This window comes from Sinocyclocheilus anshuiensis, unplaced genomic scaffold (assembly GCF_001515605.1).
Source record: "Sinocyclocheilus anshuiensis isolate Anshui unplaced genomic scaffold, SAMN03320099.WGS_v1.1 scaffold928, whole genome shotgun sequence".
Taxonomy (NCBI): domain Eukaryota; kingdom Metazoa; phylum Chordata; class Actinopteri; order Cypriniformes; family Cyprinidae; genus Sinocyclocheilus; species Sinocyclocheilus anshuiensis.
In genome coordinates, this window is record NW_015552531.1 from 938,732 (window position 1) to 961,014 (window position 22,283).

A 22,283-nucleotide genomic window follows, 5' to 3' on the forward strand; every position below is an offset into this window, starting at 1 on the left:
TCTTATTTATTCATAAATCTCTTATAAATATATTTAAATGTAACTCTAATATATTTATATAATACTTATGGATAAATACAAATAGAGAGATGTAGAAAAAAAAATGTGTATACATATGTATGTGTGTTTGTGAGTGTATGTATTTATGTTACGTCTTCTGCTTTGCTTGACAGACATTCCAGGGATCCTCTCTGCTCTCCAAGACCAAGAAAAAGAGTAAAGGTGATCACTTATCTTTCTTATCCTCATGTTTGGGAACATTGTCTTCATTGCGTACACTGCTTGGCCTATTTTTTTGCCTTATTCAGGCAAAATATGCACCAATACAATCCTAAAAGACTAAAGAAAGTTCATTTCCATCATACTTATAAGCATTCTGACACATTTTGGCACATTCATGGCAGATGGGTACAAATTTTTCTAAATTGTCATAATCTTGGCCTGTTTTCACACAAAAGTTATCATATGGCTTCAGAAATATAATGCACAAGGCAAACTGATTACTTTTCTCATGCTTTTTGTCCATTTCGGGGTGTTTACTGGTCATTATTCACTTTCATTATAAGGAAAAGGCCAGCATGAACATCCTGCACATGTCCTTATATGGTCTACAAATGAACGAAAGTTAAACTGATTTGTAACAACATGATTTGAAGAATGCAAATGAGTAAAAGATACCCTTTAATACAGAAATGAACTGATGATGCTATATACAACAGCTTTATCCAATCAGGATTCAGAACTATTCATTTTATATGTTATCACATATTGTTCTCTTATATGGTATCCAGCAGCTCCGCTGTCCTCCATCAGTAAGAGACGAATCTCCTGTAAGGACCTGGGTCGTGGAGACTGTGAGGGCTGGCTGTGGAAGAAGAAGGACGCAAAGAGCTATTTCTCGCAGAAATGGAAGAAGTACTGGTTTGTTTTGAAGGACGCCTGCTTGTACTGGTACATGAACGAAGAGGTGAGTGTGTGTGTGTGTGTGTTTGGCCAATACAGTTGTCTTTGTTGTTTCTCGTATCCACCAGCGCAGCAGAAACTGTATCGATCTAGAGATGAGACTTTAATTGGTGCCGGCTTTACCCTCTTGTGTGGAACAAGATTAATGCTCATCTACCCCAACAAAACAGTCTTCTACACACGCTGTTGCTGTAATGAAGATAAGGAACTTCTCCCAACAAACACTCCCCTTCCCTCCCGAACTTGTTCCCTTGCTCCTTCACTTTTGATTAATTACCCTCCGTGTTTTTGCTTTTTATCACGGCCAGGGTGTGGGATACGGCTGCCTTTCTGGGGGTTTCGGAGGAAGTATGGGGAGGAGAGTGTTCCTCTCGGCCTGGTTTTGGTCCACTGAGAATCCTGCAACATAGTCTGGCTCTGCTATAATTGATGATCTTCTACTGTGTGGGTTTTGTAAACACAGACAGGCTTACAGAGAGCCGCAACAATTTATGCTTTTCATTTATTTATGCAGAGCTACTGTCAGCGGTGCTGCTGCAATTTAATGCTGGAGAAAAATGTAATGGAATGAACCAAGAAAGTGAGAGAAGACGGGAGATGTAACTCCTAATGAAGATGTAATGACATTACAGATGAGTGTAAGTGGGGTGAAACGTCCACACAATCCTCTCTCTTTCTTTTCTCCACCTTGTAGGATGAGAAGGCCGAAGGGTTCGTCAGCCTCCCCGAGTTTAAGATCGACAGAGCCAGTGAATGTCGCAAAAAATGGTGAGTAACTTTAACTTTTGAGTAACATGATGATGCTTGAGGAATTCTTATTGTGTCTTCGCCCCCTACGCAGTGCATTTAAAGCGTGCCATCCCAAAATCAAGAGCTTCTACTTCGCAGCAGACAGCGTGGACGATATGAACAGATGGTTGAGTCGTCTCAACATGGCGGCTGCCGGCTACGCAGAAAGAGAGCGAATCCGTCAAGAACAGGGTGAGAATTCCTGTAGTTAGGAAGGTTATGGGTTCGATTCCCAGGAAATATGTGTGCCTTGAATGCAGAGTAAGTCGCTTTCAATATAAGCATCTGACAAGTGTATCAATGTATGTGAGAAGGGCGGAGCAAAACTGTGGGAGGGGTCAACCAAAGTATAGAGAGGGCCTAATCAGAGCTGCCTTTCCCAAAATCATTGCAAGCCTAGGGAGACTGTAGAAACCATTGCCATCAATCTTAAAGTCGCAGTGAAACCAAAGATTGACAGGTCTTTTTTTTCTGAATTGTGACACACGTGAGTGTAACAGATTATCAAACTTGGTTCTATGCATTGGTTGTTGACTGGATTTTGAGATTAGGGTGTTGCACTCAAAGATGTGGAGGAGCAGGGTTTGGACGAAGGGATTGGAGAAGTTACTGAAAGCTTGAGTTATATATTGACATTCTGATAAAAATGTTTCAAAATATTAAAAACTTGAAACATATACACAGATAAATCATTTACAGTAAGATCTATAAAATGCATTTACAAAGTAGATTTGTGCTCCACATGATCTCCAAGGCTTTAATTTAATTATTGTTTACTTCATGGAAATGTTTTGCAACATGCTAATGACTCCCTGCATGCTCCTCTCTCTCTCTCTTCCAGCAGACTACTGGAGTGAAAGTGAACACGAAGACAATGAGATGCCCTCGACGCCCAAGCAAGACAGCCCACCGCCCCCTTATGACACATACCCACGGCCACCCTCAGTGAGTCAGCATCCACACAGACACAGGCTCTCTCTCATTGTGTAATCCCACACAATAGCACGGTTTCATAATGCTTGACATTTGGCATTGGTAAAGGAGCTGTTTTGTAGTGCCGTCCCCCAGACCTGGCCTTACCATGTCACTGAGTGACTGTGTGTGTGTCTGTATGTGTGCGAATGAGTCTGAGCCCACTGTAGAGATGTGATGAGATTGAGTCTTATCTCTCTTTCTCTCTACGCGTCTCTCAGTCTTTGTGAGTTACGTTTACCCTGCGCTCTTGATAGACAGTATCGGATATTTATTTCCTTTTTTGGCAAACCTGTCATATTAATCATTGAGTAATATTTCACACAAAATCAAAAGCTAAAGGTATATCTTTTTTATTTGTTTTGTGAAGAATACAAAGGCTATTTTTAAGATTTCTATGACAATTCTCATTACCGTAAAAAAAAACAATGTAGTAATGTGAAAAAATAAGCACATAAATTATTATTTTTATGTTAATATTTATAAGCCATTATATGTGTATGCATTCCTGAATGTGTGTGGTTTAATTTGTGTGTGTGCTGGTTAATAGTCACTGTGTTTTGTGTATTTTCAGTGCAGCACTGCAGGGCAGGTCAGCCAGAGGCCACACAGCAGCAAAGCCTTTATTTAAGAGCAAACAAAGACACATGAGTTAAATGCTTTCCTTTCCTTCAGGTTTTCTTTTTTACTTTTACAAGGCCCCTTCATCTCTCCTTCACACATCCACACACATTATTCCCAGAGAGAAACGAATTATGGGAGACTGACATTGTTAACTATTGGACCTCCAGAGTTTTCTGTTTTTCATGACATTTCAAAGCAGAGTCTATCTATCTATCTATCTATCTATCTATCTATTGTTCTATCTTTCTATCGTTCTATCTATCTATCGTTCTATCTTTCGATCTTTCTATCTATCGTTCTATCTTTTGTTCTATCGTTCTATCTGTTGTTCTATCATTCTGTCTATCTGTTGTTCTATAATTCTATCGTTCTATCTATCGTTCTGTCTATCGTTCTATTTATCATTCTCTCACAACTATAATTAAACCTGTTCTTTTGGAACATTGCCAATTGGTTGAAAGCAGGAAGAGCAGTTAGCCTATATATTCAGAGTCTATTTTCCCACTAACACAGCTTCAGGTTCTCCCTCCACTCCTCTGTCCCCTATCTTTCCATTTTTCTATATTCGGCAGTTTTCACCGAAACCAGAGCTCTCTCTGTTCATTATTCATCTGCCTGTCTTAGATGAGAGCGGGTATTCAGGGGCCTGGTCTACTCTCTGAGTTTCTTCATTAGCACACTTTATTCTTTCCTTTTGCCTGAAGGTGATACGTGCAGAAGAGCAAAAGCATTATGTCCATTCATGATTTTTAAGCCTAGTGAATTTTAAAGGGCATGAATGATTTATATCTTTGAAAATGTAGTTGCATGATGAGCATCAAATTCAGTCGTACTTGGTGTTTCCTTTCCTTTTGGTCATGTTTTTGTCTTTGGTGCCCCAAATAAGAGAAAAAAAGTTGCCTAGCGTAGTTGTTGAGTAGAAGTTTCCTACAATCTAGCAAATACTTGGGTTTAACCTACTGTTCACCTTTTTCTCTCACTCAGAACCAGGTGAGTTGTGCCAGTCCTTACCTAGAACCCAAGCACGGCCGCCTCTCATCCACAGAAACTTCACAGTCTCGCTCCTCTCACGAGGAGTACCGCTCTGAACCTCAAGGGGGCAGCAGCAGCGGAGGAGGTTCACCCACTCGGAAGTCCACCAGCCAACGGCGCTCATGGCAGGACCTGATTGAAACCCCCCTGACCAGCTCAGGCCTCCACTACCTACAGACCCTGCCCCTAGAGGATGCTGTGTTCTGCGAGCCAGGGCCGGGTCTTTCTCCGGAATATCGCCGCCAATCCACTCTGCCTGCCCAACGCACAATGATGCAGGAACATTACGGTCCCTTCCCAATGCTTGAAGGGGAGAGGCTCCGAGACCCTGGTAACGCAGCCGGGAAACCCCGCAGCTTCACCTTGCCTCGGGATAGTGGCCTGCATGCCCTCCTCACACCCTCTGCGAGCATGGCAGAACAGCGGGACCCCGGCCGTAGGGAGCTCAGCCGTTCCCACTGCATCAATAACGGTGGGTCAACAGTGATTCAGAATTATAATATATATAATATACTGTATATGTTATCTCCAAAATATAATATATCTCCAAACTGCTGATACTTTGTAGGGTCGTGGGATATATATGTATATACAGTGTTTCTATGTATATATGTCTAGCTCTATATACATAGATATGTATATAGAAGTATATATATATATATATATATATATATATATATATATATATATATGTGTGTGTGTGTGTGTGTGTGTGTGTTAAAAATGTAAATAATGTAAATTATATTTTGATTTATTATTATTATTCTTGTTAATTTTTTTTTTTTGCAAAGACAAATGCTATTTATTTAAAATATACCATTTTCTCTCTCTTTTTTTAAATTTGATTATAAATAAATAATTAACAAATTCTTGTTAATTAATTAGTTATTTACATCAGTGCTGTCAAATTAAGACTTCAAAAGTTAAATTTCCCCTGACCCATAAATTCTGTAATTAGTTTAATTAATTTTTATAATTGATTGACAGTCCAAATGTACACACAAATTGGTAATGATGACAAATGGGGGGATGTGACTTGATCCGGCTTTTGCAAAGGTACTGAATCTACCGTTTATTATTATTTTGCAACGTAAGTAGCTGTGCATGGCAGAAAATAAATGGTTCTGAGGACAAGATCGGCTCAAATCAGTTCTCTAAAACCTCTTTACCACATTTTATTAGATTTTAATAACCCCTTTCATTATGAGAACAGTAGACTTAGTTATTTTAATGCATGTGTGAATTTATTTGAGTGCTTCGATGTTAAATTGTTAAGAGCAGTGCTCTCACAGAGAGACATGTGCAGGGATTTGAGGCTCTTTTTCCGTCTGTATCTCTTCTGTGTTTTCTTAGCTTCTGTATCTTCCTCTTTTTCCCTGCTTGAGTGTGTGTTGGTGCTGTATGAAACATAAACAGTGTCTTAGTTGCAGTTTTTTTTAGCTGTGCTGTGAGGTCCCCCACTGAGATCTGTCCACTCGTTTCTTACATACATACATGCACACATACGCATGCAGGCATCTTCTTCCAGAAATAGCTGCATGCACTTTCCTATGAAACTCATTTTAACCCTGCAGTATTGGTGTGGTTCCGTCACAGGCTCCTGACCCACTTCACACTGCTTTGCCATAGTTGATTTTGATTTACAAGGACAGTGCATATTTTTGTAAGCCTGTTAGTTTTCAGCTTTAGTACATGGACACGTATCATGACCAAAAAGCGAAAATTGCATAAGAATTTATATACAAGAAACAAGGATACTTTTTTTTTTTTTATAAAAAAAAAAAAAAATTTATTTTCTCAAAATTTGAATTTACTACATTTTAATTGTCCCCCTGAGGAACAATAAAACATTTAGCAGAACTTTTAGCTTTCTCATTTTAGCTTCTTACATTTAGCTTTGTATTAATATTCATTTTTATTTTATTATTAATTCAAAAATGTAATTAACATTTTATTTTTTGTTTAATGCATCTTTTTTTCTTCAAAAATTAGTTTCAGACTAAACCAAGGTTTCCAAAACTAGGTCCATGAGGGAACTGCAGGGGGGTTGTGTATTGATGAAAAGCTAATAATTGATTAAATCAATGAAGAAATTGATATTAAAAATTACAATAAATAATTAAAAAATACAAAATCTAAATAAAACAATTGCTACAAAAGATGAAAAATTGTATTTGTTTATCTGCATGTCATTTGACCATTAAACATCATAAAAGAACTGTGAACATGCAAGTGTGATGTTAAATTATTGAACTTCTCAAGTGGTACTTCAAGTAAATATTTTAGCTCGAAGGGGTTCTGCTGACAAAAAATTTTGGGAATACCTGTTTGTGAATCATCTTTTGAAGAACCCTCTTATAGTGCATAATCACACTGTTGATTATAAAACAACAGTCTGATTGGACCTATCAAAGCCAGGAAATAGAGATTTTGATTGCATGTCACTTGAATTCTATATTATTAGTTGCTGTGTTGCTTGACAACCATAAACTCCCTACAGATATGCTAATGAACTATATTACTTGGAGGAATAATTGTTTATTTGGATTATTATCAATAAATGTAATTACTTTTTGTACATAGCCTCCTCTTTCTTTTTTAAATAACTGTAATGCTCTGCCTCATGGATTATTGCTTTAACCTTGTAGTTAGCAGTAAATTCTGAATGGGCTATTAATTCTCTCCCGTTTTCTGTTTGGTCTGGTGTCCAGTAGACTCAATTCTCTCCACAAACCTCACAGGAAGCCGCCCATTTGCTGCTGGATTACCACTCTGTTTATCTCCCCCGTATTACTTTTCATCTTCCCCTTGTCTCGCAGTCTATCGCCTCATGGCTCATTGCCATCTCACCATCTATATTCCCCATCTCACTGCCCATCTTCACTATCTCACCACCAATCGGCTCATCTCACTTCCCATCGGCCCCTTTTCGTACCGTCCTCTCAAACTTTTTCTTCTAATATTCCCCTTTTTCATCATCTTAGACAGATTTCCAGCAGCACTCTATATATATATAATCCCAGTGGCTTTTAATGAGTCTCCCTCTTATCTGTGTCTTTTATATCGCTCTGTTTCTATCTCTCTCTGGAGAAGTAGGGGGCATCTGTTAGTCATCCACAGAGCCCATGCGTGCTGTTCTACATACTGAAGAGAAAAGAGAGGCACGGCCTATTGATCGTGACTCTCAATCGCATGTTCCCCGGAAACTGGAGAGAAAGATCGTGTCGTGCAATGCCAGAGTTTTGAGAGTTCTGTGCCATTTAACAAGTTATAAAAGATTCACAAAGAGCTTTAAAACTTTATTGATTTACTCCGGTTTAGTTGTTGTTATTGTAATCCGTCACATGGCTAACCAAGCGGTCGATAAAATGCTTTTTCTTTCAAATTATTGCAGGCGTGTAATAAAAGCAGGGATTGCCAGCTTGCACACTAAATATACAAAAACTAATATGCTAAGTAAGTTTGAGACGTCGCCTGACTTACTGATCTAAATAGACAGTTATTTTTCAGTGATTTTTGACATCAGACAGATATATCATCAGATATATACGAGGCTTTGGTGCATATGGATAATGCCAGAATTAATACTTTTTTAGACTTTATTCACTTATTTTTTACTACTGAACTGATTTTCATCTACAGCCACTCTTTTTTAACCTCCTTATTCAGTATTAATTTAAACTTGATTCCATTGCTGAATGAGACACATTACACCCTGCATCTGCAGCATGTGGTGGGAGGCGCAGTGTGGGACTGCTGCCCTCTTGTGGTTGTTCAAAATAATGTTTAAATACACATCCTACATATGTTAATAAGACCCAGCACTATACTGTTCATGGCCCACGTGTTTTATCTACACAAATATTACAACAAAAAGACTAGAGTGACTAAACCTATTTCCTGACTAACACATGAGCACCTGCATATACAGTACATATGCAGACAGTAAGAGCAAAGAAACAAGCAACATGCCACCTGATTGACAGTGTCTGTCAGAGTGATTGATCGTCAAACCTGAGTAGCCTTAAGGGAGTTTTTCTCTGCTTTTGAGCGTGGCTGTGTTAAATGAATTGAACATGTCATTTTAAACACTCATGAAATCTGTCTTCTAGTCTTACTGTCCTTCTTTAGGTGTCTACCAAATTACACTTACTCAACCCCTCTGTCAAGACCATTTTAGATTAGCTAATAATGTTGACCAGCTAATGATTGTTGAACAACTAATAACCAGCTTAAATCAGATGATCAGTTTATACCATGTTAGACCAGCTAATGAATATGTTGACCAGATTATGAATATGTTCGACAACTAATACCCAGCTTGAATCAGATGATCAGCTTGTACCATTTTAGACCAGCGAATGACCATCTTAGCATCTTAGATCATGTTAGACAATCGAATGACCATTTTAGACTGTCAGACAAGTGAATGGTCAGCTTAGACCATGTTAGACCAGCTAATGATTGTTGACCAGCAAATGACCAGCTTAAACCAGCTAATGACCATCTTAAAGTATGTTAGACCATCTAAAACCAGTTATGACCAACTTATATCATGAAAGACCATCTAATGACCATCTTAGACCAACTAATCATCATGTTAGCAAGATAATGACCAGCTTAAACCAGGTAATTACCAGTTTAGTCCATGTTAGACCAGCTAATTCTAATCTGTTTTTTTTTTAGCAGGATAGTGTTAATCACATTGAGAAGGGCAGATGTATGTGTGTGTGTGTGTGTGTGTGTGTGTGCATTGCAGACAGATGGAGATAGAGAAAAAAAGAGATGTTGTGTTGGCACGGAGAAACCCAGTACCCGTCTTCAAACAATAACAGATAAAAACCGAGACGGCGAGAGAAAATGTTCCCATATTTACATAAATCTGAGCCTGATTAAGCATTTATCTATGCCAGCCTGATGAAAGACAATTCTCGTCCAGGTCTTATGTCATTTCTCTCTTTCTACTTTCACAATTCCAGACTAACGAACAAAATAAATGAGCCGAGCATCATCAGCGTACAAATACCAGCCTATACACCCGATTGAACATTAAAATGCACAGTTAAAATGTTGCAATCTGTCTGTTTCTGTTCCAACCCCACACAAAAATGTGCCTTGCTGGTGGAGCCACCTCTTTTTAACGCTGGATTTCTGTGGCGCCCCCCCCACAGGCGGGGAGCAGGAGTGCCACGGGCAGGCGGATTCGCTTGGTGATTTGTACCGGGCGTTGGAGCGTGCCAGTCTGTCGCCTATTGGTGAGCACCGCCTTTCCACCCGTCTGGAATACAAACACCTTTTCATCTGGCGTTGCAACGATCCACAGCTAAATGACAAACTGCATCATCTCCGCATCCTGCAGAGCACGCTAAAGGTATCTGACCTCTGCTGCAGCATGGGTCCCACTGCACCGTGTGTGCCTGTTTGTTTCATCTGTCCCGTCTGCCCGTCCATCCCTCTCCGTCTGTCTGATGTCTGTGGGGTTCTGGGGAAAGCAGGAATTTTGTGTGTTTTTTTTAAGTCCATTTCGACACAATGACTAAGCCAAACTGCTATCCCAGAATCCCATCCATGTTAGACGGAGTTCTCTGTCTGGTGTGAGAGGAGGGTTTTGGCCAAACTCTGCTCTGAACCCTGCTTCCCTGTGTGGGTTAATCTGCTTTAGGCTCCACCTGGTGCCATTGGGTCTTCCCGAGGTTGGGTCAGTCAGTCAATGCCTATGCTGTGAAGCCGCCCTCCCCCCAACCCCAGGTTTATATTGGGGCAGAGCCTCCAGTTACATTGTGGGTATTAAAAACAATTGGTCAATAAAAAGAAAGGTTCCAAAACATATGATCTAAGATGTACCATTAATGATGAGCTAATGGCCATCTTAGACAAACTAATGACCAGATTATGTCCCATTTAAACCGGATAATGACCATCTTACACTAGTTAATGACCAGTGTAAACCAGCTAATGACAATTTTAAACCAGCATATGAGCTGCTAATGACTATCTTAGGCCATCCTAGACCAGCTAATGACCAACTTAAACCAGCCAGTGACTAGCTTAGACAAGCTAATGACCATCTTAGACCAGCTAATCACCATGCTGACTACCTAATAACCCGTTTAAACCAGCTAATCACCTTGTTGACCAGCTAATAACAAGTTTAAACCAACTAATGTCTATCTTAGACCAACTAATGACCATGTTAGATCAGCTAATCACCATGTTGACCAGCTCATAACCAGTTTTGACCAGCTAGAGATCATCTTAGACCAGCTAATCACCATGTTGACCAAGCTAATAACCAGTTTAGACAAGCTAATGACTGTCTTGGACCTGCTAGTCACCATGTTGACCAGTTACTAACCAGTTTAGATTAGCTAATAACCATCTTAGACCAGATAATCACTATGTTGACCAGCTTAAACGAGCTAATGTCTATTGGTAAGGCCAAACTCTTCTCTGAACCCTGCTTCTCTGTGTGGGTTAACCTGGTTTAGGCTCCGCCTGGTGGCTTTTTTTATTCTTCCTATGGTTGGGTCAGTCGGTCCGTGCCTCTGCTGTGACCACCCCCCACCCCCACCTTCCCGGGCTGCTGCGCTGTGCTTATTATGTTGGGGCAAAGCCTCCCGTTGCTTTGGGAGGGTATTATAAACATCCCTTATCACTCAGACTTGAATGAAAGAAGGTTAATTGGGGGCACGAAGCTCCACAGTGCCAGAGGACTCCAGTCAAGTCTGAGCATGCTATGTGTGTTTGCGTGTGTGTCGCTCTGCTCATCTAGGTTGAGTCCACATCACTTCACATCTACGCTAACCGCCTGTGACGTGCTTTGACTATGACATCCTAACCACTGTATGAAGGAGACTGTATCTGTAATGCCCACCCTCCACTGCTCTCTTTCTTCACTCCCATAGGACAGGGAGGGCGAGGTAGCACTGATTGACAAGCTGCTGGCCAATCCTAAGCTCACATCCTCAGAGTTCCAGGAATGGAAGAAAGTTTACATGGAGCTGTTTTCAGGAGAGCCACAGCGGGACCGTCAGCCAAGCCCTGCCTCTGAGCCCAGCCCTGCTGCCACGCCTGAACCCGCCCCTCGCACACCCTCCCTCTCGCACACACACTCCTACATCGAGACTCACGTCTGACGCACACAAACGCACGGTTCGATCACTCTACACAAAAATACTGCCACAGTATTTGAAGTAGTTGTCGTTCACAACCAGTGGACACTGTCTCACTTCCATGGACCTTAGGCTAGACATTCAAGCTAAAGTAAGGGTTGAATTGGTGTTTGTGGACTCTAATTTTGCATTTTAATTATGAGGCTGTGAGGAATATTTATGTACAGAATTAACATTTAGGGATATAATAATGTGTTGATGCGTGATTCAAGATGTAAAATTTCAATAAATAAATTACATTATTCCGTAATCAACATAAAATAATCCAAGGTGTTATAGCGAGCATGTCGGATTACATGCACAGGGTGCACTTTAAGTAAATACTGTCAAGTTTGTCTTTCTTTCTCATTTTTCATATTTGTTTGTATCCATTTAAGCAATGCAAGTTCATATTTGTTATTTTCTTGCTCCATTATGAAATATAGTGTTTATGGTCTATAATTTTTGCAGAATATATTTTGAATCACAATATGCTGAGACTAGCCAGTAATAGTTATGGCCCTGCCTGTATGTGACAGATTTTGTTATTTGTTTTTTAAATTATACGATTTTTAAATTTAATTTAAATGTATCATGCAATATTTGATATATCAGCCAGTATTTGATATTTAATTGTGCATGCACATCTGTTTTTATATTTGGATTACCTGTCATAGAACACTCGCTTAAAATTAATGTTTAAAAACTATGAACTAATTAATTAATCATTTAAAAACAAATTTTAAAATGAATACTGTACATTATATACTATTTTGTGATGCCTAAATTCGCTTGTAGCATTTTACAGTATTTTAATTTTAGGCATGAAAATAATTATTGACTTATTGCGCAGTATTTAAATTTTGGGCATGAAAATAATTATTGGCTTGTTGTATCAGCCACAATTTTTATGATTTTTGATTTCAGTTCATCCATAGTTTCATTGTAAGTCTGAACTGTCAACTGTGATATCAAGATCTCCAACATTTCAACCTATTAAACATACTGTACTTTTATGCCTCACAGCCTTGTTTTAATTGATGTCAAATTTGATACAGCATCTTCCCTGATTAAGGTCCGTAAACACAAATTCACTTCTCACTTTTGCTTGTGCTTTCACATTCTGACAGCAATCGCAGACTCAGTCTACACGTGCTTTTTAAATACTTGAAAAACATTGTTTACGCAGGCACAGATAGCTGTACAAACAAAGGTCTCTCAATGGCACGACTGACAACCCGCAAGCTTCAGAGTATGTCACTTCTGTACACAGGGTTGCCATGGTTACCAGTCCTCCAAGCGGCTTAGACAAGGAGAGACAATGCCGTCGCATGGAGAACAAACCTGGCCTACCGCTAGACAGGAAGCCAAGGTAGAACCAGAGCACTTGAACTTCAGAAATGGAAGCTACGGACTGAACTCTGAGAGGAAATGCACATCTGAGGCTCCGTTTGAACTCTAAACACACTGACTGGCACACTGTTGTGCTGCTGTTCCTGTGTTTGTCTGTCTTTTTGAAGCAAATCTCTCAGTGGACACACAGACGGTCATCACACAAAATATCTGCCATGTTTATTTGCTACTTTAGCATACTATATATACTCTAGTGTATCATACTATATTTATGATCTGATGTTATACATCGGCTGGCCCCGATTTATAGCACTATCCACATTTGTGTGGAAGTTGTGTGCGTGTGCATGAACATGGAACTCTAATGTGGTTCTCATCTCACCACAGTCTGCGTAGAGTGTTTGGATATACCAAGAAAAAACATATTCCCGGTTCAAAATCAGATCAGTTCTATTGACAGTTTCCACAGTCAGCAATTTTGACTTGACTCATAGTAATGCTCTTAAAATGGAAGGCTATGGGGCAAGGCAATTTTCAGGCAGAAAAGCAGCTTGTATTTGTGTCTCCAAAGTTGTCTAATGCCGAGTTCACACTGCACGATTTTAGCCCGATTTTTCACTCGCTGATGGGTTTTGCGAAATCGGCGACAAATATGAAACGTTGTTTGCGGACCAGTGTTGCCAAATCCGCAATTGCCGCCGATTGTTTTTTATGTCAGCAGGTTGAAGCGACCCCAATAAGTGATATTTAGGCCCTGGAATGTGAATTGTACCAGGAGAACCCCGCCAAAAAAATTTGTATTTTACCCCCCGAACGCAGAATTTTTACTGGGGGACCCCTTCGAAAGCAATTGGGCGATTTTCAGGCTAGTTTTTAGTAGTAATTGGGCGGGTTTTGTAGCGAAAACCTGGCAACCCTGCGCAGAATTTTTACTGGGGGACCCCTTCGAAAGCAATTGGGCGATTTTCAGGCTAGTTTTGAGTAGTAATTGGGCGGGTTTTGTAGCGAAAACCTGGCAACCCTGCACCAGACAGAGCTGTCGGCGATTCTTCCTATTGTAAAGTCATGCAGTGTGTAACCTCCTGTCATCGTTCCATCGTGCAGTGTGAACACAGCAACAACTGAATGCTACCCCAGATAGTCGTTCAGTGTGAAACCAACAGTGATGCGACATCTTTGAAAATCGTGCAGTGTGAACTCGGCATTAGTAATCCTTGTGAGACTTTTCTTGGAGCCGAACTTCTGGTAATTCCTGAAGGGGGATTTGTCTCTGTGTAAAAAGACCTTTTCTGGTATACTTGCGCGTATCTTACAAAAGTTACAAGGTTTGTAGACTTCACACAGTCAAGAGTTATAGACTTATAGATGGATATAGACTTTTACAGACAAGGTTAGTAAAAAGTTTTCAGTTATAATTTGGGAAACATTGTTTTATTTAATATATTAAATATATTATTTTATAAAATAATAATAATTATTATTATTATGGATGTACAGTCTACCATATTATTATTTTTTTATTGATTTGTGTCAGTCAGTTGCAGACATACATCAGCCAAAATTAGATGTTAAATTGTACATTGTAAAAATGTGATGCCTGAATTCAATGCATTGAATGCAAATGAACTGCAAATGTTAGTGTTTTATGTGTGATTTATTTAGATTTTTCATTTAATTTAAAACAATAAAGAATTTTTATACTTTTTCAACTATTTTCCATAACATAGATATAATTATTGGCTAATCCATACTGGCCACTTTTTATATACCAGTGCATCTCCAATTATAATGCTTATTATTATTATTATCATGCAATATGTTTAAGTCCTGTGAATCTATGAGTTTTTGATGGATTGTGGTCCAGTGCCTTGTCCCAATTAGAAACAAGTCAAAATAATTGAATGTGGTAATTGACAGAATGCAAAAAATGCTGTAGATTGTGTTCAGCTTGTATTGAACCTGGAATATTTCTGTGGCGTGAACACTTCTCGACAGAGCATAACGCCTTGCCAGACTCAGCCTCTGATTACGGATGAGCGTTCAGTGAAATGCGTGGGCTTTGATTGGTATAAAATTGCACAGGCTCCATTATCCAGAAGCAGCATTATCTCTGTAACTTGAGTCAAATTATGGGAGTTCTCTCTTCACTACGGTTTCCTGATATGAAATGCGTGGGCTTTGATTGGTATAAAATTGCACAGGCTCCATTATCCAGAAGCAGCATTATCTCTTTAACTTGAGTCAAATTATGGGAGTTCTCTCTTCACTACGGTTTCCTGATATTATGAGGTGAAATTATGTGTCTCTTTGCAAATGAGAGTTCATAATCAAAAGCAGATTTACACATGATGTTCCTAGCACAAAAACTTGCATCCTTGAGTGAGCAGGGACGACACTTACAAGTGATTGTGTGTCTGTGCACAAAGTGTGCCGTTCATTTTTAATGCTTAATCTAAAAGAAATTTTATGGACTATTGTGTCCAATTTAAAAATTTTAGGAGAATTTGAAGAATAGTATTATGTTTCATTATTGTATACCTCTGTTCGGATTCAAGTTTTCCATTTCTACAAGCTGCCATGCAGCTGTCCTGCACAGTGCTGCTAGTTTAGGGACATTTGTGTTAAGACAACAGTGAGTTTTTATGACAGCCGTGGTCATCACGACACATTGCTGGTCTCAGCCCAGGGACTCGCCGCATGGCTCGGCCGATCAAAGCTGTTGCCCTGAACTCACCCCAGCATCTGTCAGAAGCAGCAACTCGACTCCTGAAAATACATGTATGTCAAAGTTCGGGAGGTTGTCCATCTTTATAAACTCTCAGAGCAAAACATCTCTTTCTGCATGGCTTGGAGATATACCAGTCACATTTTTTTGTTTGTTTCTAAACCGAAGCTGCCAAATGATTTAATGTCAGTGTTTCAACTGTCAGGAAGACTGTGCAGACCAAGAAGCACTCAGGCGCTCAGCAGACACAAAACCGCTTTATTTGAGATTTTTAGGAACATACTGAATGTTCAGAAGTGAGTTTATTGTATGATAAGATGTGTATTATATGATGTACATTGATATTTCAGGTATGACTCTGATGATATAATGGAGCACATTTCATTCTGTATGTAATCTAAGACAATATTAGCTTGACTCAGGTGCTAATGTGTCCATGAGAATCATGGGAATGCATTAGCTCTTAGCGAAAGTGATTACCAGTGGATTTAGAGCTACTAGAATGGATGTCTATTGGTATTTTACTTTAGTAATATATCAAAGTTATTCTTAATTTAGTGAAAACCATGTTATGTTTCTTTAGCTGCCCATTTTTTAACACAAAGTTGTTGTAAAACAATCTAGTTTATCAATATTTGTGCTGCTGCCTGTCTTTATTATGAGTAGGGCATGTAATTTGGGCAGTGCAGTTTCCTATGTATTGTGTTTAGCGTACAACCTGGTAAAGTTTACTTTATTTATTACCGTACATTAATTTAAAAGAGACTTGTTGCTTTCTCCAGATTTCAGTGTGGTTATACCTAAAGTCAATAAACTTTTATGGATGTAATCATGCTATTGTTATTGCATTTGCATGGATTTTTTTTAATATGCTTGATATTTACACTAAAATGAGGCCAGTTAGAATACATATCAAAGAGAGGTGTCTTCCACACTGCTGATGGCTGCACAAATTTTGAGGCTGGTGAATCCCATTAGTTTTTATTCTAACCCGGAGAAAGTTGTCTGTTGGTATTCCCATTCATCAATGGCAGTTTCTCAGCTGGCATTTCCAACCTGGATGTTGCCATCTTTGGCTTAAAGGTGAGTGCCTAACCATAAACAATAGCCTGAGAGCTCGCAGCCTGTCGAGCAATGAGTCGAGCGCCTTTCTCCAATGGGTGATTAAAAATAGATGCCCATGTAAATTTCCTAGAAAGCTTTTCTCTTTTTCTTTCAGAAGTTTGCAGATTTCCAGGTAATGGACTCAATTTACAAAAATGAATGAAGATGAACTGTTTGGGTTTGTTCTGAGTCTTGGGTTGACAATAGGTTTCCTTTCTTTGGGCACAAGAGGCAGTTCAGATGGGGAACATCTGATTTTCTAATCAGCAATAGTCTAATCAGCAAACCAGGTTAAGCTGCTCATACTCAAATCTCACTAATGTGCTATTATTACCAGCACATTGGTGTTCACACCTTTGATCAATAAATTAGTACAAAAGTCTTTAAAGAAACTCAAAAGCTGCAAAAAAGAAATGATGCAGTCAAATCTTTTATTTATGCTTTTCCATCTTAGATACTTATTTGCATTGATTCATTTGTAGAATCATGTCAACAATGTTCATTTTACAATCTCATGGCTACCTGCTTTTATATAACCCAGAAATGGTTGCTACAAGGTCTAAAATTATATATTATGAAGTATATATAAAATTATATATTATGAAGTTACAATATTTATGCCAGCCTAGTTATTGTTACTGATGTGTATCTCACTGTTTTACAAGATTTCTGCTCAATTACTGTATTTGCATTTCACTTTAATTTATATTGGTATTCTAATTACACTATATTATCTGTGATGAGTAATCTAGATTTCCATGCATGGCCTGACTTTCGAGTTGTCAGATATGTGACTATGCCATTTTTGTTGATCATTGCTCACTAAAAATCTCCTCATCCTCCTTTGGCTCATCTGCATCCCACACACACTCAGTGATCTTGATACTTGTCCTTTCCCACTTCGACTTCCCTTGTACCCTTCCAAATCAATGGTCTAATTTGGCTTTCTCGCTCAGCGTCTGTGAGAGTACCCTCCTTTCACAGTCTGTATCCAGCATTCATGGCAGCTGTCTCTCTGTCATAAGACATTATGACTGTCACCTTTGATCTTCACGCAGTGCCAAAAAGTCAAATCTTGTCCAAACTGTCCTTTCTTTAGGCCTTTCAAGACTCAATGACCAGAGTGTGCAGTGGTCTGAAATTCCATCCTTTATTCTGTCCTTTTCTTCGGTGCCCTTAGAGGATCTATGCCATTTCTCAGGACAACGTCTTTATGACAAGTCATCTATCAATGTCATGACTTTCTCTACTCTATTCATAGTGACCTAGTTTCAGGAGCTCCTTGCTGCTTGCTTTAAAACACTTAACAGCATTTTACCCCCCGTTAAATTCTTCTGTATCTGGGTAAATAGAAATCCTGTTTTCCCTGCCACTTTACAGTCCATGGATCCATGACACAAAGATAAACCCTGTCCTTCAACTCTCTCTGCCTCATGACAGCCATCTGTCTGTCTGTGTGTATGTGGGATGGTGTTTGTAATTGACTTTTAGGTCTCCGAAGGGTCTTGAAGAGTCATTATGGCACACTGAATCCCACACAAGGGCCCTGGTAGTTTACACACTTCCCTCCAGGCATCATATTCTGTGTCGTACTCCAGCACATTTGTTGTACACACCTCCTGTCCTTCCTGCCATTTCTTGCCTCCGAACATAAGCACACGTCTGCCCCCTGTTGTGGTCAAACCATAGCAGAAGCGATCATTCAGTAGGGGCTTTAGACGGGTCCACAGGTCTTGCTCAGGACTGTAGCGTTCAATGTCACAGAAGGGCTCGTACATTCCCAAAAAGGTGTAAATTCTTCCCCTCACTGTTGCCATCTGGTGGCCAAATCTGGCAATGGACATGTTAGAACGTCTCTGCCAGGCATCCCCTTCAAAGGCATTCAGAAACAGCACTTCTTTGCTGCTCTCTGGGCTGTTGACATGGATGCCACCTGAGATGTAGATTCCTGTTCCAATAGTGGCACAGGCATGCCCATGAACTGAATACGGTAGGGATACAGCACTGCGCCAGCACCCTTCACTCATATTGTACATTTCTACAGATGACAAAGCAGGCTCACCCTTCTGGCCCCGTCCGCCAATAGCAAAGATAACACCTTCCACCATACAGCAGGCAAACTGTGCCCTCTTCTGCAAGAGTGGTTCCATCTCCTCCCACTGCTCAAACCGTGGGTCATAGCGCCACACCTGGTCATTAACAGTCATCACAGCACTTTTCTCATTCACCTTATCCACCTGCACCACCTCACCACCTAGTACAAATAGGAAGTTCCCAACAACGCATACTCCCTGGTGCTGTAGCTTATTTGGCAGGGATGTTGAGAGTGGCTGAAATTTCTTACAGCAAGGTTCATAGGTTAGGATCTGATTCTGGGGTCTGTTTGCCTCTGGTCCTCCTCCCACCAGAAGAATCTTGCTCTTTGTTGCTCTTAGGCTGGTGTGGACACTTTGCAGTAGAGGTTGTAGGGGACCCTGAAGGTGGTAGTTAAGTGCTTTCTGTACTACGCTGTGGATGAAGGGTGTACGTAGAGCAGGTTTAAGTGCACTAAGTTGAGACAGCTTTGTAGGTGGAATCAGACCAAATCGGATCCGACTGAGCAATGCATTACTTTGCAGGGCAGATTGTGGGTTGCACTCTAGCCAGTCCAAAACCAGCTGCAGAAGATCTATCTCCTTCACTCCTGGCATCTCCTCAGCTACGAGCACCTCTTGCAGAGAATCAATGTTTAACTCCATTAGCTCAGCTTTGTATTCCTCAGATGCAAGTATCCTGCACATGTTACTGCCAATAAAAGAGTTGCTGTCATCGAATGCTTCAGACAGGCCATAGCGAGCTGCTATATTAGCAAAAAAGCAGCAGTTGTCAGGAGCAATGCTTTCGGAGATGTATTGAGTGCAAAGATCCACAGCATGGGTGATCTGTAGATAGCAGGCAGCCTGTAGTGTGACCTCCAAAGTGGAGGGTGACAGTGAGATCCATGAGGTGTAGATGAAGTCCAGTATCTGCTCTAGTCCCAGAGATGACAAGGCTGGCAAACTGATAGTGCGGGCACCAGATTCCAGATTGTAGTCCTTAAACACAGACCAGAAGTAGTCACTGGAACAGGCTAGCAAAGTGCGATGAGCAGGGAACTCCACACCTTCTGCCTCCAAAACAACATCACACATTCGACCCTCTAGACGCAAGCTCTGGTGCCGAGACAGAACACCTTCTCCATGACTGTTGCTGAGCATCAGGTAGTAATTCATCGCTTGGAGAGGAAGGGAGAGAAATAAGGAAGACCAGGGTCAGGAACAGGTGAGTTAGGACTGAATGAAAGTAAGACACAGCACAAAAGGAAGAGGAAAGAAAGAAAGGGGAGGAGGCAGAGGTGGTTATGTCGACTTGCTCCTGTAAAAGTTGTTAAGATTAAACAATAGAGAAGAAAAGAAAAAGGTCAGTACACCAGCCGCGTCTGTTGGGATGTGGTCCATGACTTCTCAAAGCATCAAATGAGCATGCTTTGGGAGTGCAAAGGGGTGGGTCAGCCATTTCTCCTCCACCCAGTGGGCAGACTCCAAACCGTTTGCCTCAACAAGATAGGCATGTTTTCTACCAGATCAGTAGAAGGGAAGGGGGAATGGTGGGCAGACAGTTTGGGGCCACGGGAGGTAAACACAACTTCGAGCTAGTTGCCCTTTCCATTTAGCTAGATGGGAACAGCGAGAGCGGTAGGAATCAGGCTGGGGGTTTATTATGATATGCAGATCTGAGGTCATCTCTTGATAAATAAAGGAGTTAGTCAGCACTGTGGATTTCTGTCTGTCGCCACCAGAAGTCATATCTCACCAAGGTGACTGGAATAGAAACTTGAGTTGATCAGAGGGACAGTCAGGACACAGTCTAGCCAGAAAAGAGAAAGAGAGAGGATTGATAGAATGAGAATCTTGCCTAGAGGACAATGAGAACCATAGGGAGATTGTTTGTCAGGAAGACACAAAGACAAAAAAGTTTGTTGTTAACAGGAGACTACAGAAATTGACTTGTTTATGTTGGCTAGATTACTGATGAGTGAGGTTTATTTATAGACTTATAGTACTTGTGTGTAAGTGTGATCCACAGCGAAAAGGACACATCCCAACCTCGTGAACATCATACCCTTATCCTCCCTGAATAGCTGCTGGATCAGAGTTGGGATGGGGCAGCATCAGGCCATGTTGCGGGGGGGTATTAAATATAAGAGCAAGGGGTTATTATGATAGAGCTTCTGGTTACATTCTCACACCCTCTGATCATGATCACACTGGTTTCTCCACTGTCTAAAACATTCGCAATACAACACATTTACAAGGTAATTGGTAACTGGAGATACTTGTGAATGCACTCGCACTCAAGTGCAACTGCAACGGGTCATGATTAATCATAGAGGGGCGTGTGTGTGTGCCACTTGTGTCTCAAGGAAGTGGTTTTGTAGTCTCACTGTTTGTACTGCCAAATCCTGTGCTCACCTTACAACCCCTTTGGATTCTCGCTTTAAAACAAGTAATTGGCCTTTTAGGGACCTTGGCATGTCTTTCCACTCTATTTAACATATTTAAACACGTTACAAACTGCAGGGGTCTAAATTTGATGCATTAGTTATGCTACACGTTTTATATTTTGTAAACAAAACTAGACTCCACTTCATTGCATGCTTGAAGATCTTTTGCAAGATCATGCTCTCTTCCGTCACTGCAAAATCTATAAATACTATTTACGATCAACAATTTTACATCTGATGTTTTTTTTTTTCATGCATTTAAATGCAGATACATCTGATTTATGTGTTCAGGCACTTTGTGAGTGTGTTTGTACTCTGGTCTCCCTGTTTTGACCCTTCAGTCCAGAATGCTGTCAGACCTGAGTGGCGTTCTAAATATAACAGTGTCTGATCTTCCTGTTAGGGGATTTGTTTGGCTCTGGTGGTCATGGTGAATTATTTTGATATTCTCTAATGAACACAAGGCTTATAGGTGAGAAAATCCTTTTAATTAATGCACATATTTCAAAGATATACAATCTGAAATGTATAATAGTAAGCATATGGTAGCAGAGAAGACGACTGTATCAAGAAATCGACGAAAGTTTAGATATGCTGAGCTTCTCAGTTAGAAGTTTTAGAACTACAGGCTCTTTTTGCATTGCATTATGGGTAATACGGGAATTATGAAGGCTTTGTTGATTAGTTAGACAGCTGCTCACTCTCTGTGTTCCAAGCACCTCTGCCAGATGCCTAATCCTAAAAAATTCCATTCCAATTCCACATGATTGATAGTTCCACAGTCTCTCATTCTCTCAACCAACTTCATGAGGTGCATCCTGGGAAGCTTTTCCAACAGGTTTGGATGTATTTCAATGTACACTGGGCACTTCTTGGTTACTTGTCTTTCACTTCGTGATCCAATTCACAATATACATTATTTCAAAGCAGCATTACTGAAAATAGTCTTACAAAATTAATGAAATTCATATGTAGACAATTTATCTGAATTATACATGCATGTGTTTCCCTGCTGCCAATGCAGACTGACTCTGATCTTAGGAGCAAT

The 22,283-nt window shown here is 40.2% G+C and overlaps 2 protein-coding genes across 16 annotated transcripts in view; one reads left to right on the forward strand and one right to left on the reverse strand.

Annotated features, from left to right (window-relative positions):
• Positions 1-22,283, forward strand: part of LOC107663665 (connector enhancer of kinase suppressor of ras 2-like) — a 105,484-nt gene that overhangs the window by 78,969 nt on the left and 4,232 nt on the right. For 5 of the 15 annotated variants that reach the window (XM_016453908.1, XM_016453909.1, XM_016453917.1 and 2 more), the window contains 8 exons: positions 174-222; positions 792-967; positions 1,658-1,731; positions 1,805-1,944; positions 2,594-2,697; positions 4,333-4,852; positions 9,552-9,751; positions 11,286-11,730. In XM_016453908.1, the coding sequence (XP_016309394.1) occupies positions 174-222; positions 792-967; positions 1,658-1,731; positions 1,805-1,944; positions 2,594-2,697; positions 4,333-4,852; positions 9,552-9,751; positions 11,286-11,516 (1,494 nt within the window). In that variant the 3' untranslated portion in view covers positions 11,517-11,730. Of the gene's footprint in view, positions 1-173; positions 223-791; positions 968-1,657; positions 1,732-1,804; positions 1,945-2,593; positions 2,698-4,332; positions 4,853-9,551; positions 9,752-11,285; positions 11,731-22,283 lie in introns of those variants that run through there. The other 10 variants (XM_016453911.1, XM_016453912.1, XM_016453910.1 and 7 more) reach the window with 7 other exon arrangements.
• Positions 17,164-20,244, reverse strand: LOC107663667 (kelch-like protein 34). Its single transcript, XM_016453924.1, has one exon. It carries the CDS (start codon positions 19,962-19,964, stop codon positions 18,201-18,203), a length of 1,764 nt encoding a protein of 587 aa, XP_016309410.1. The 5' UTR covers positions 19,965-20,244; the 3' UTR covers positions 17,164-18,200.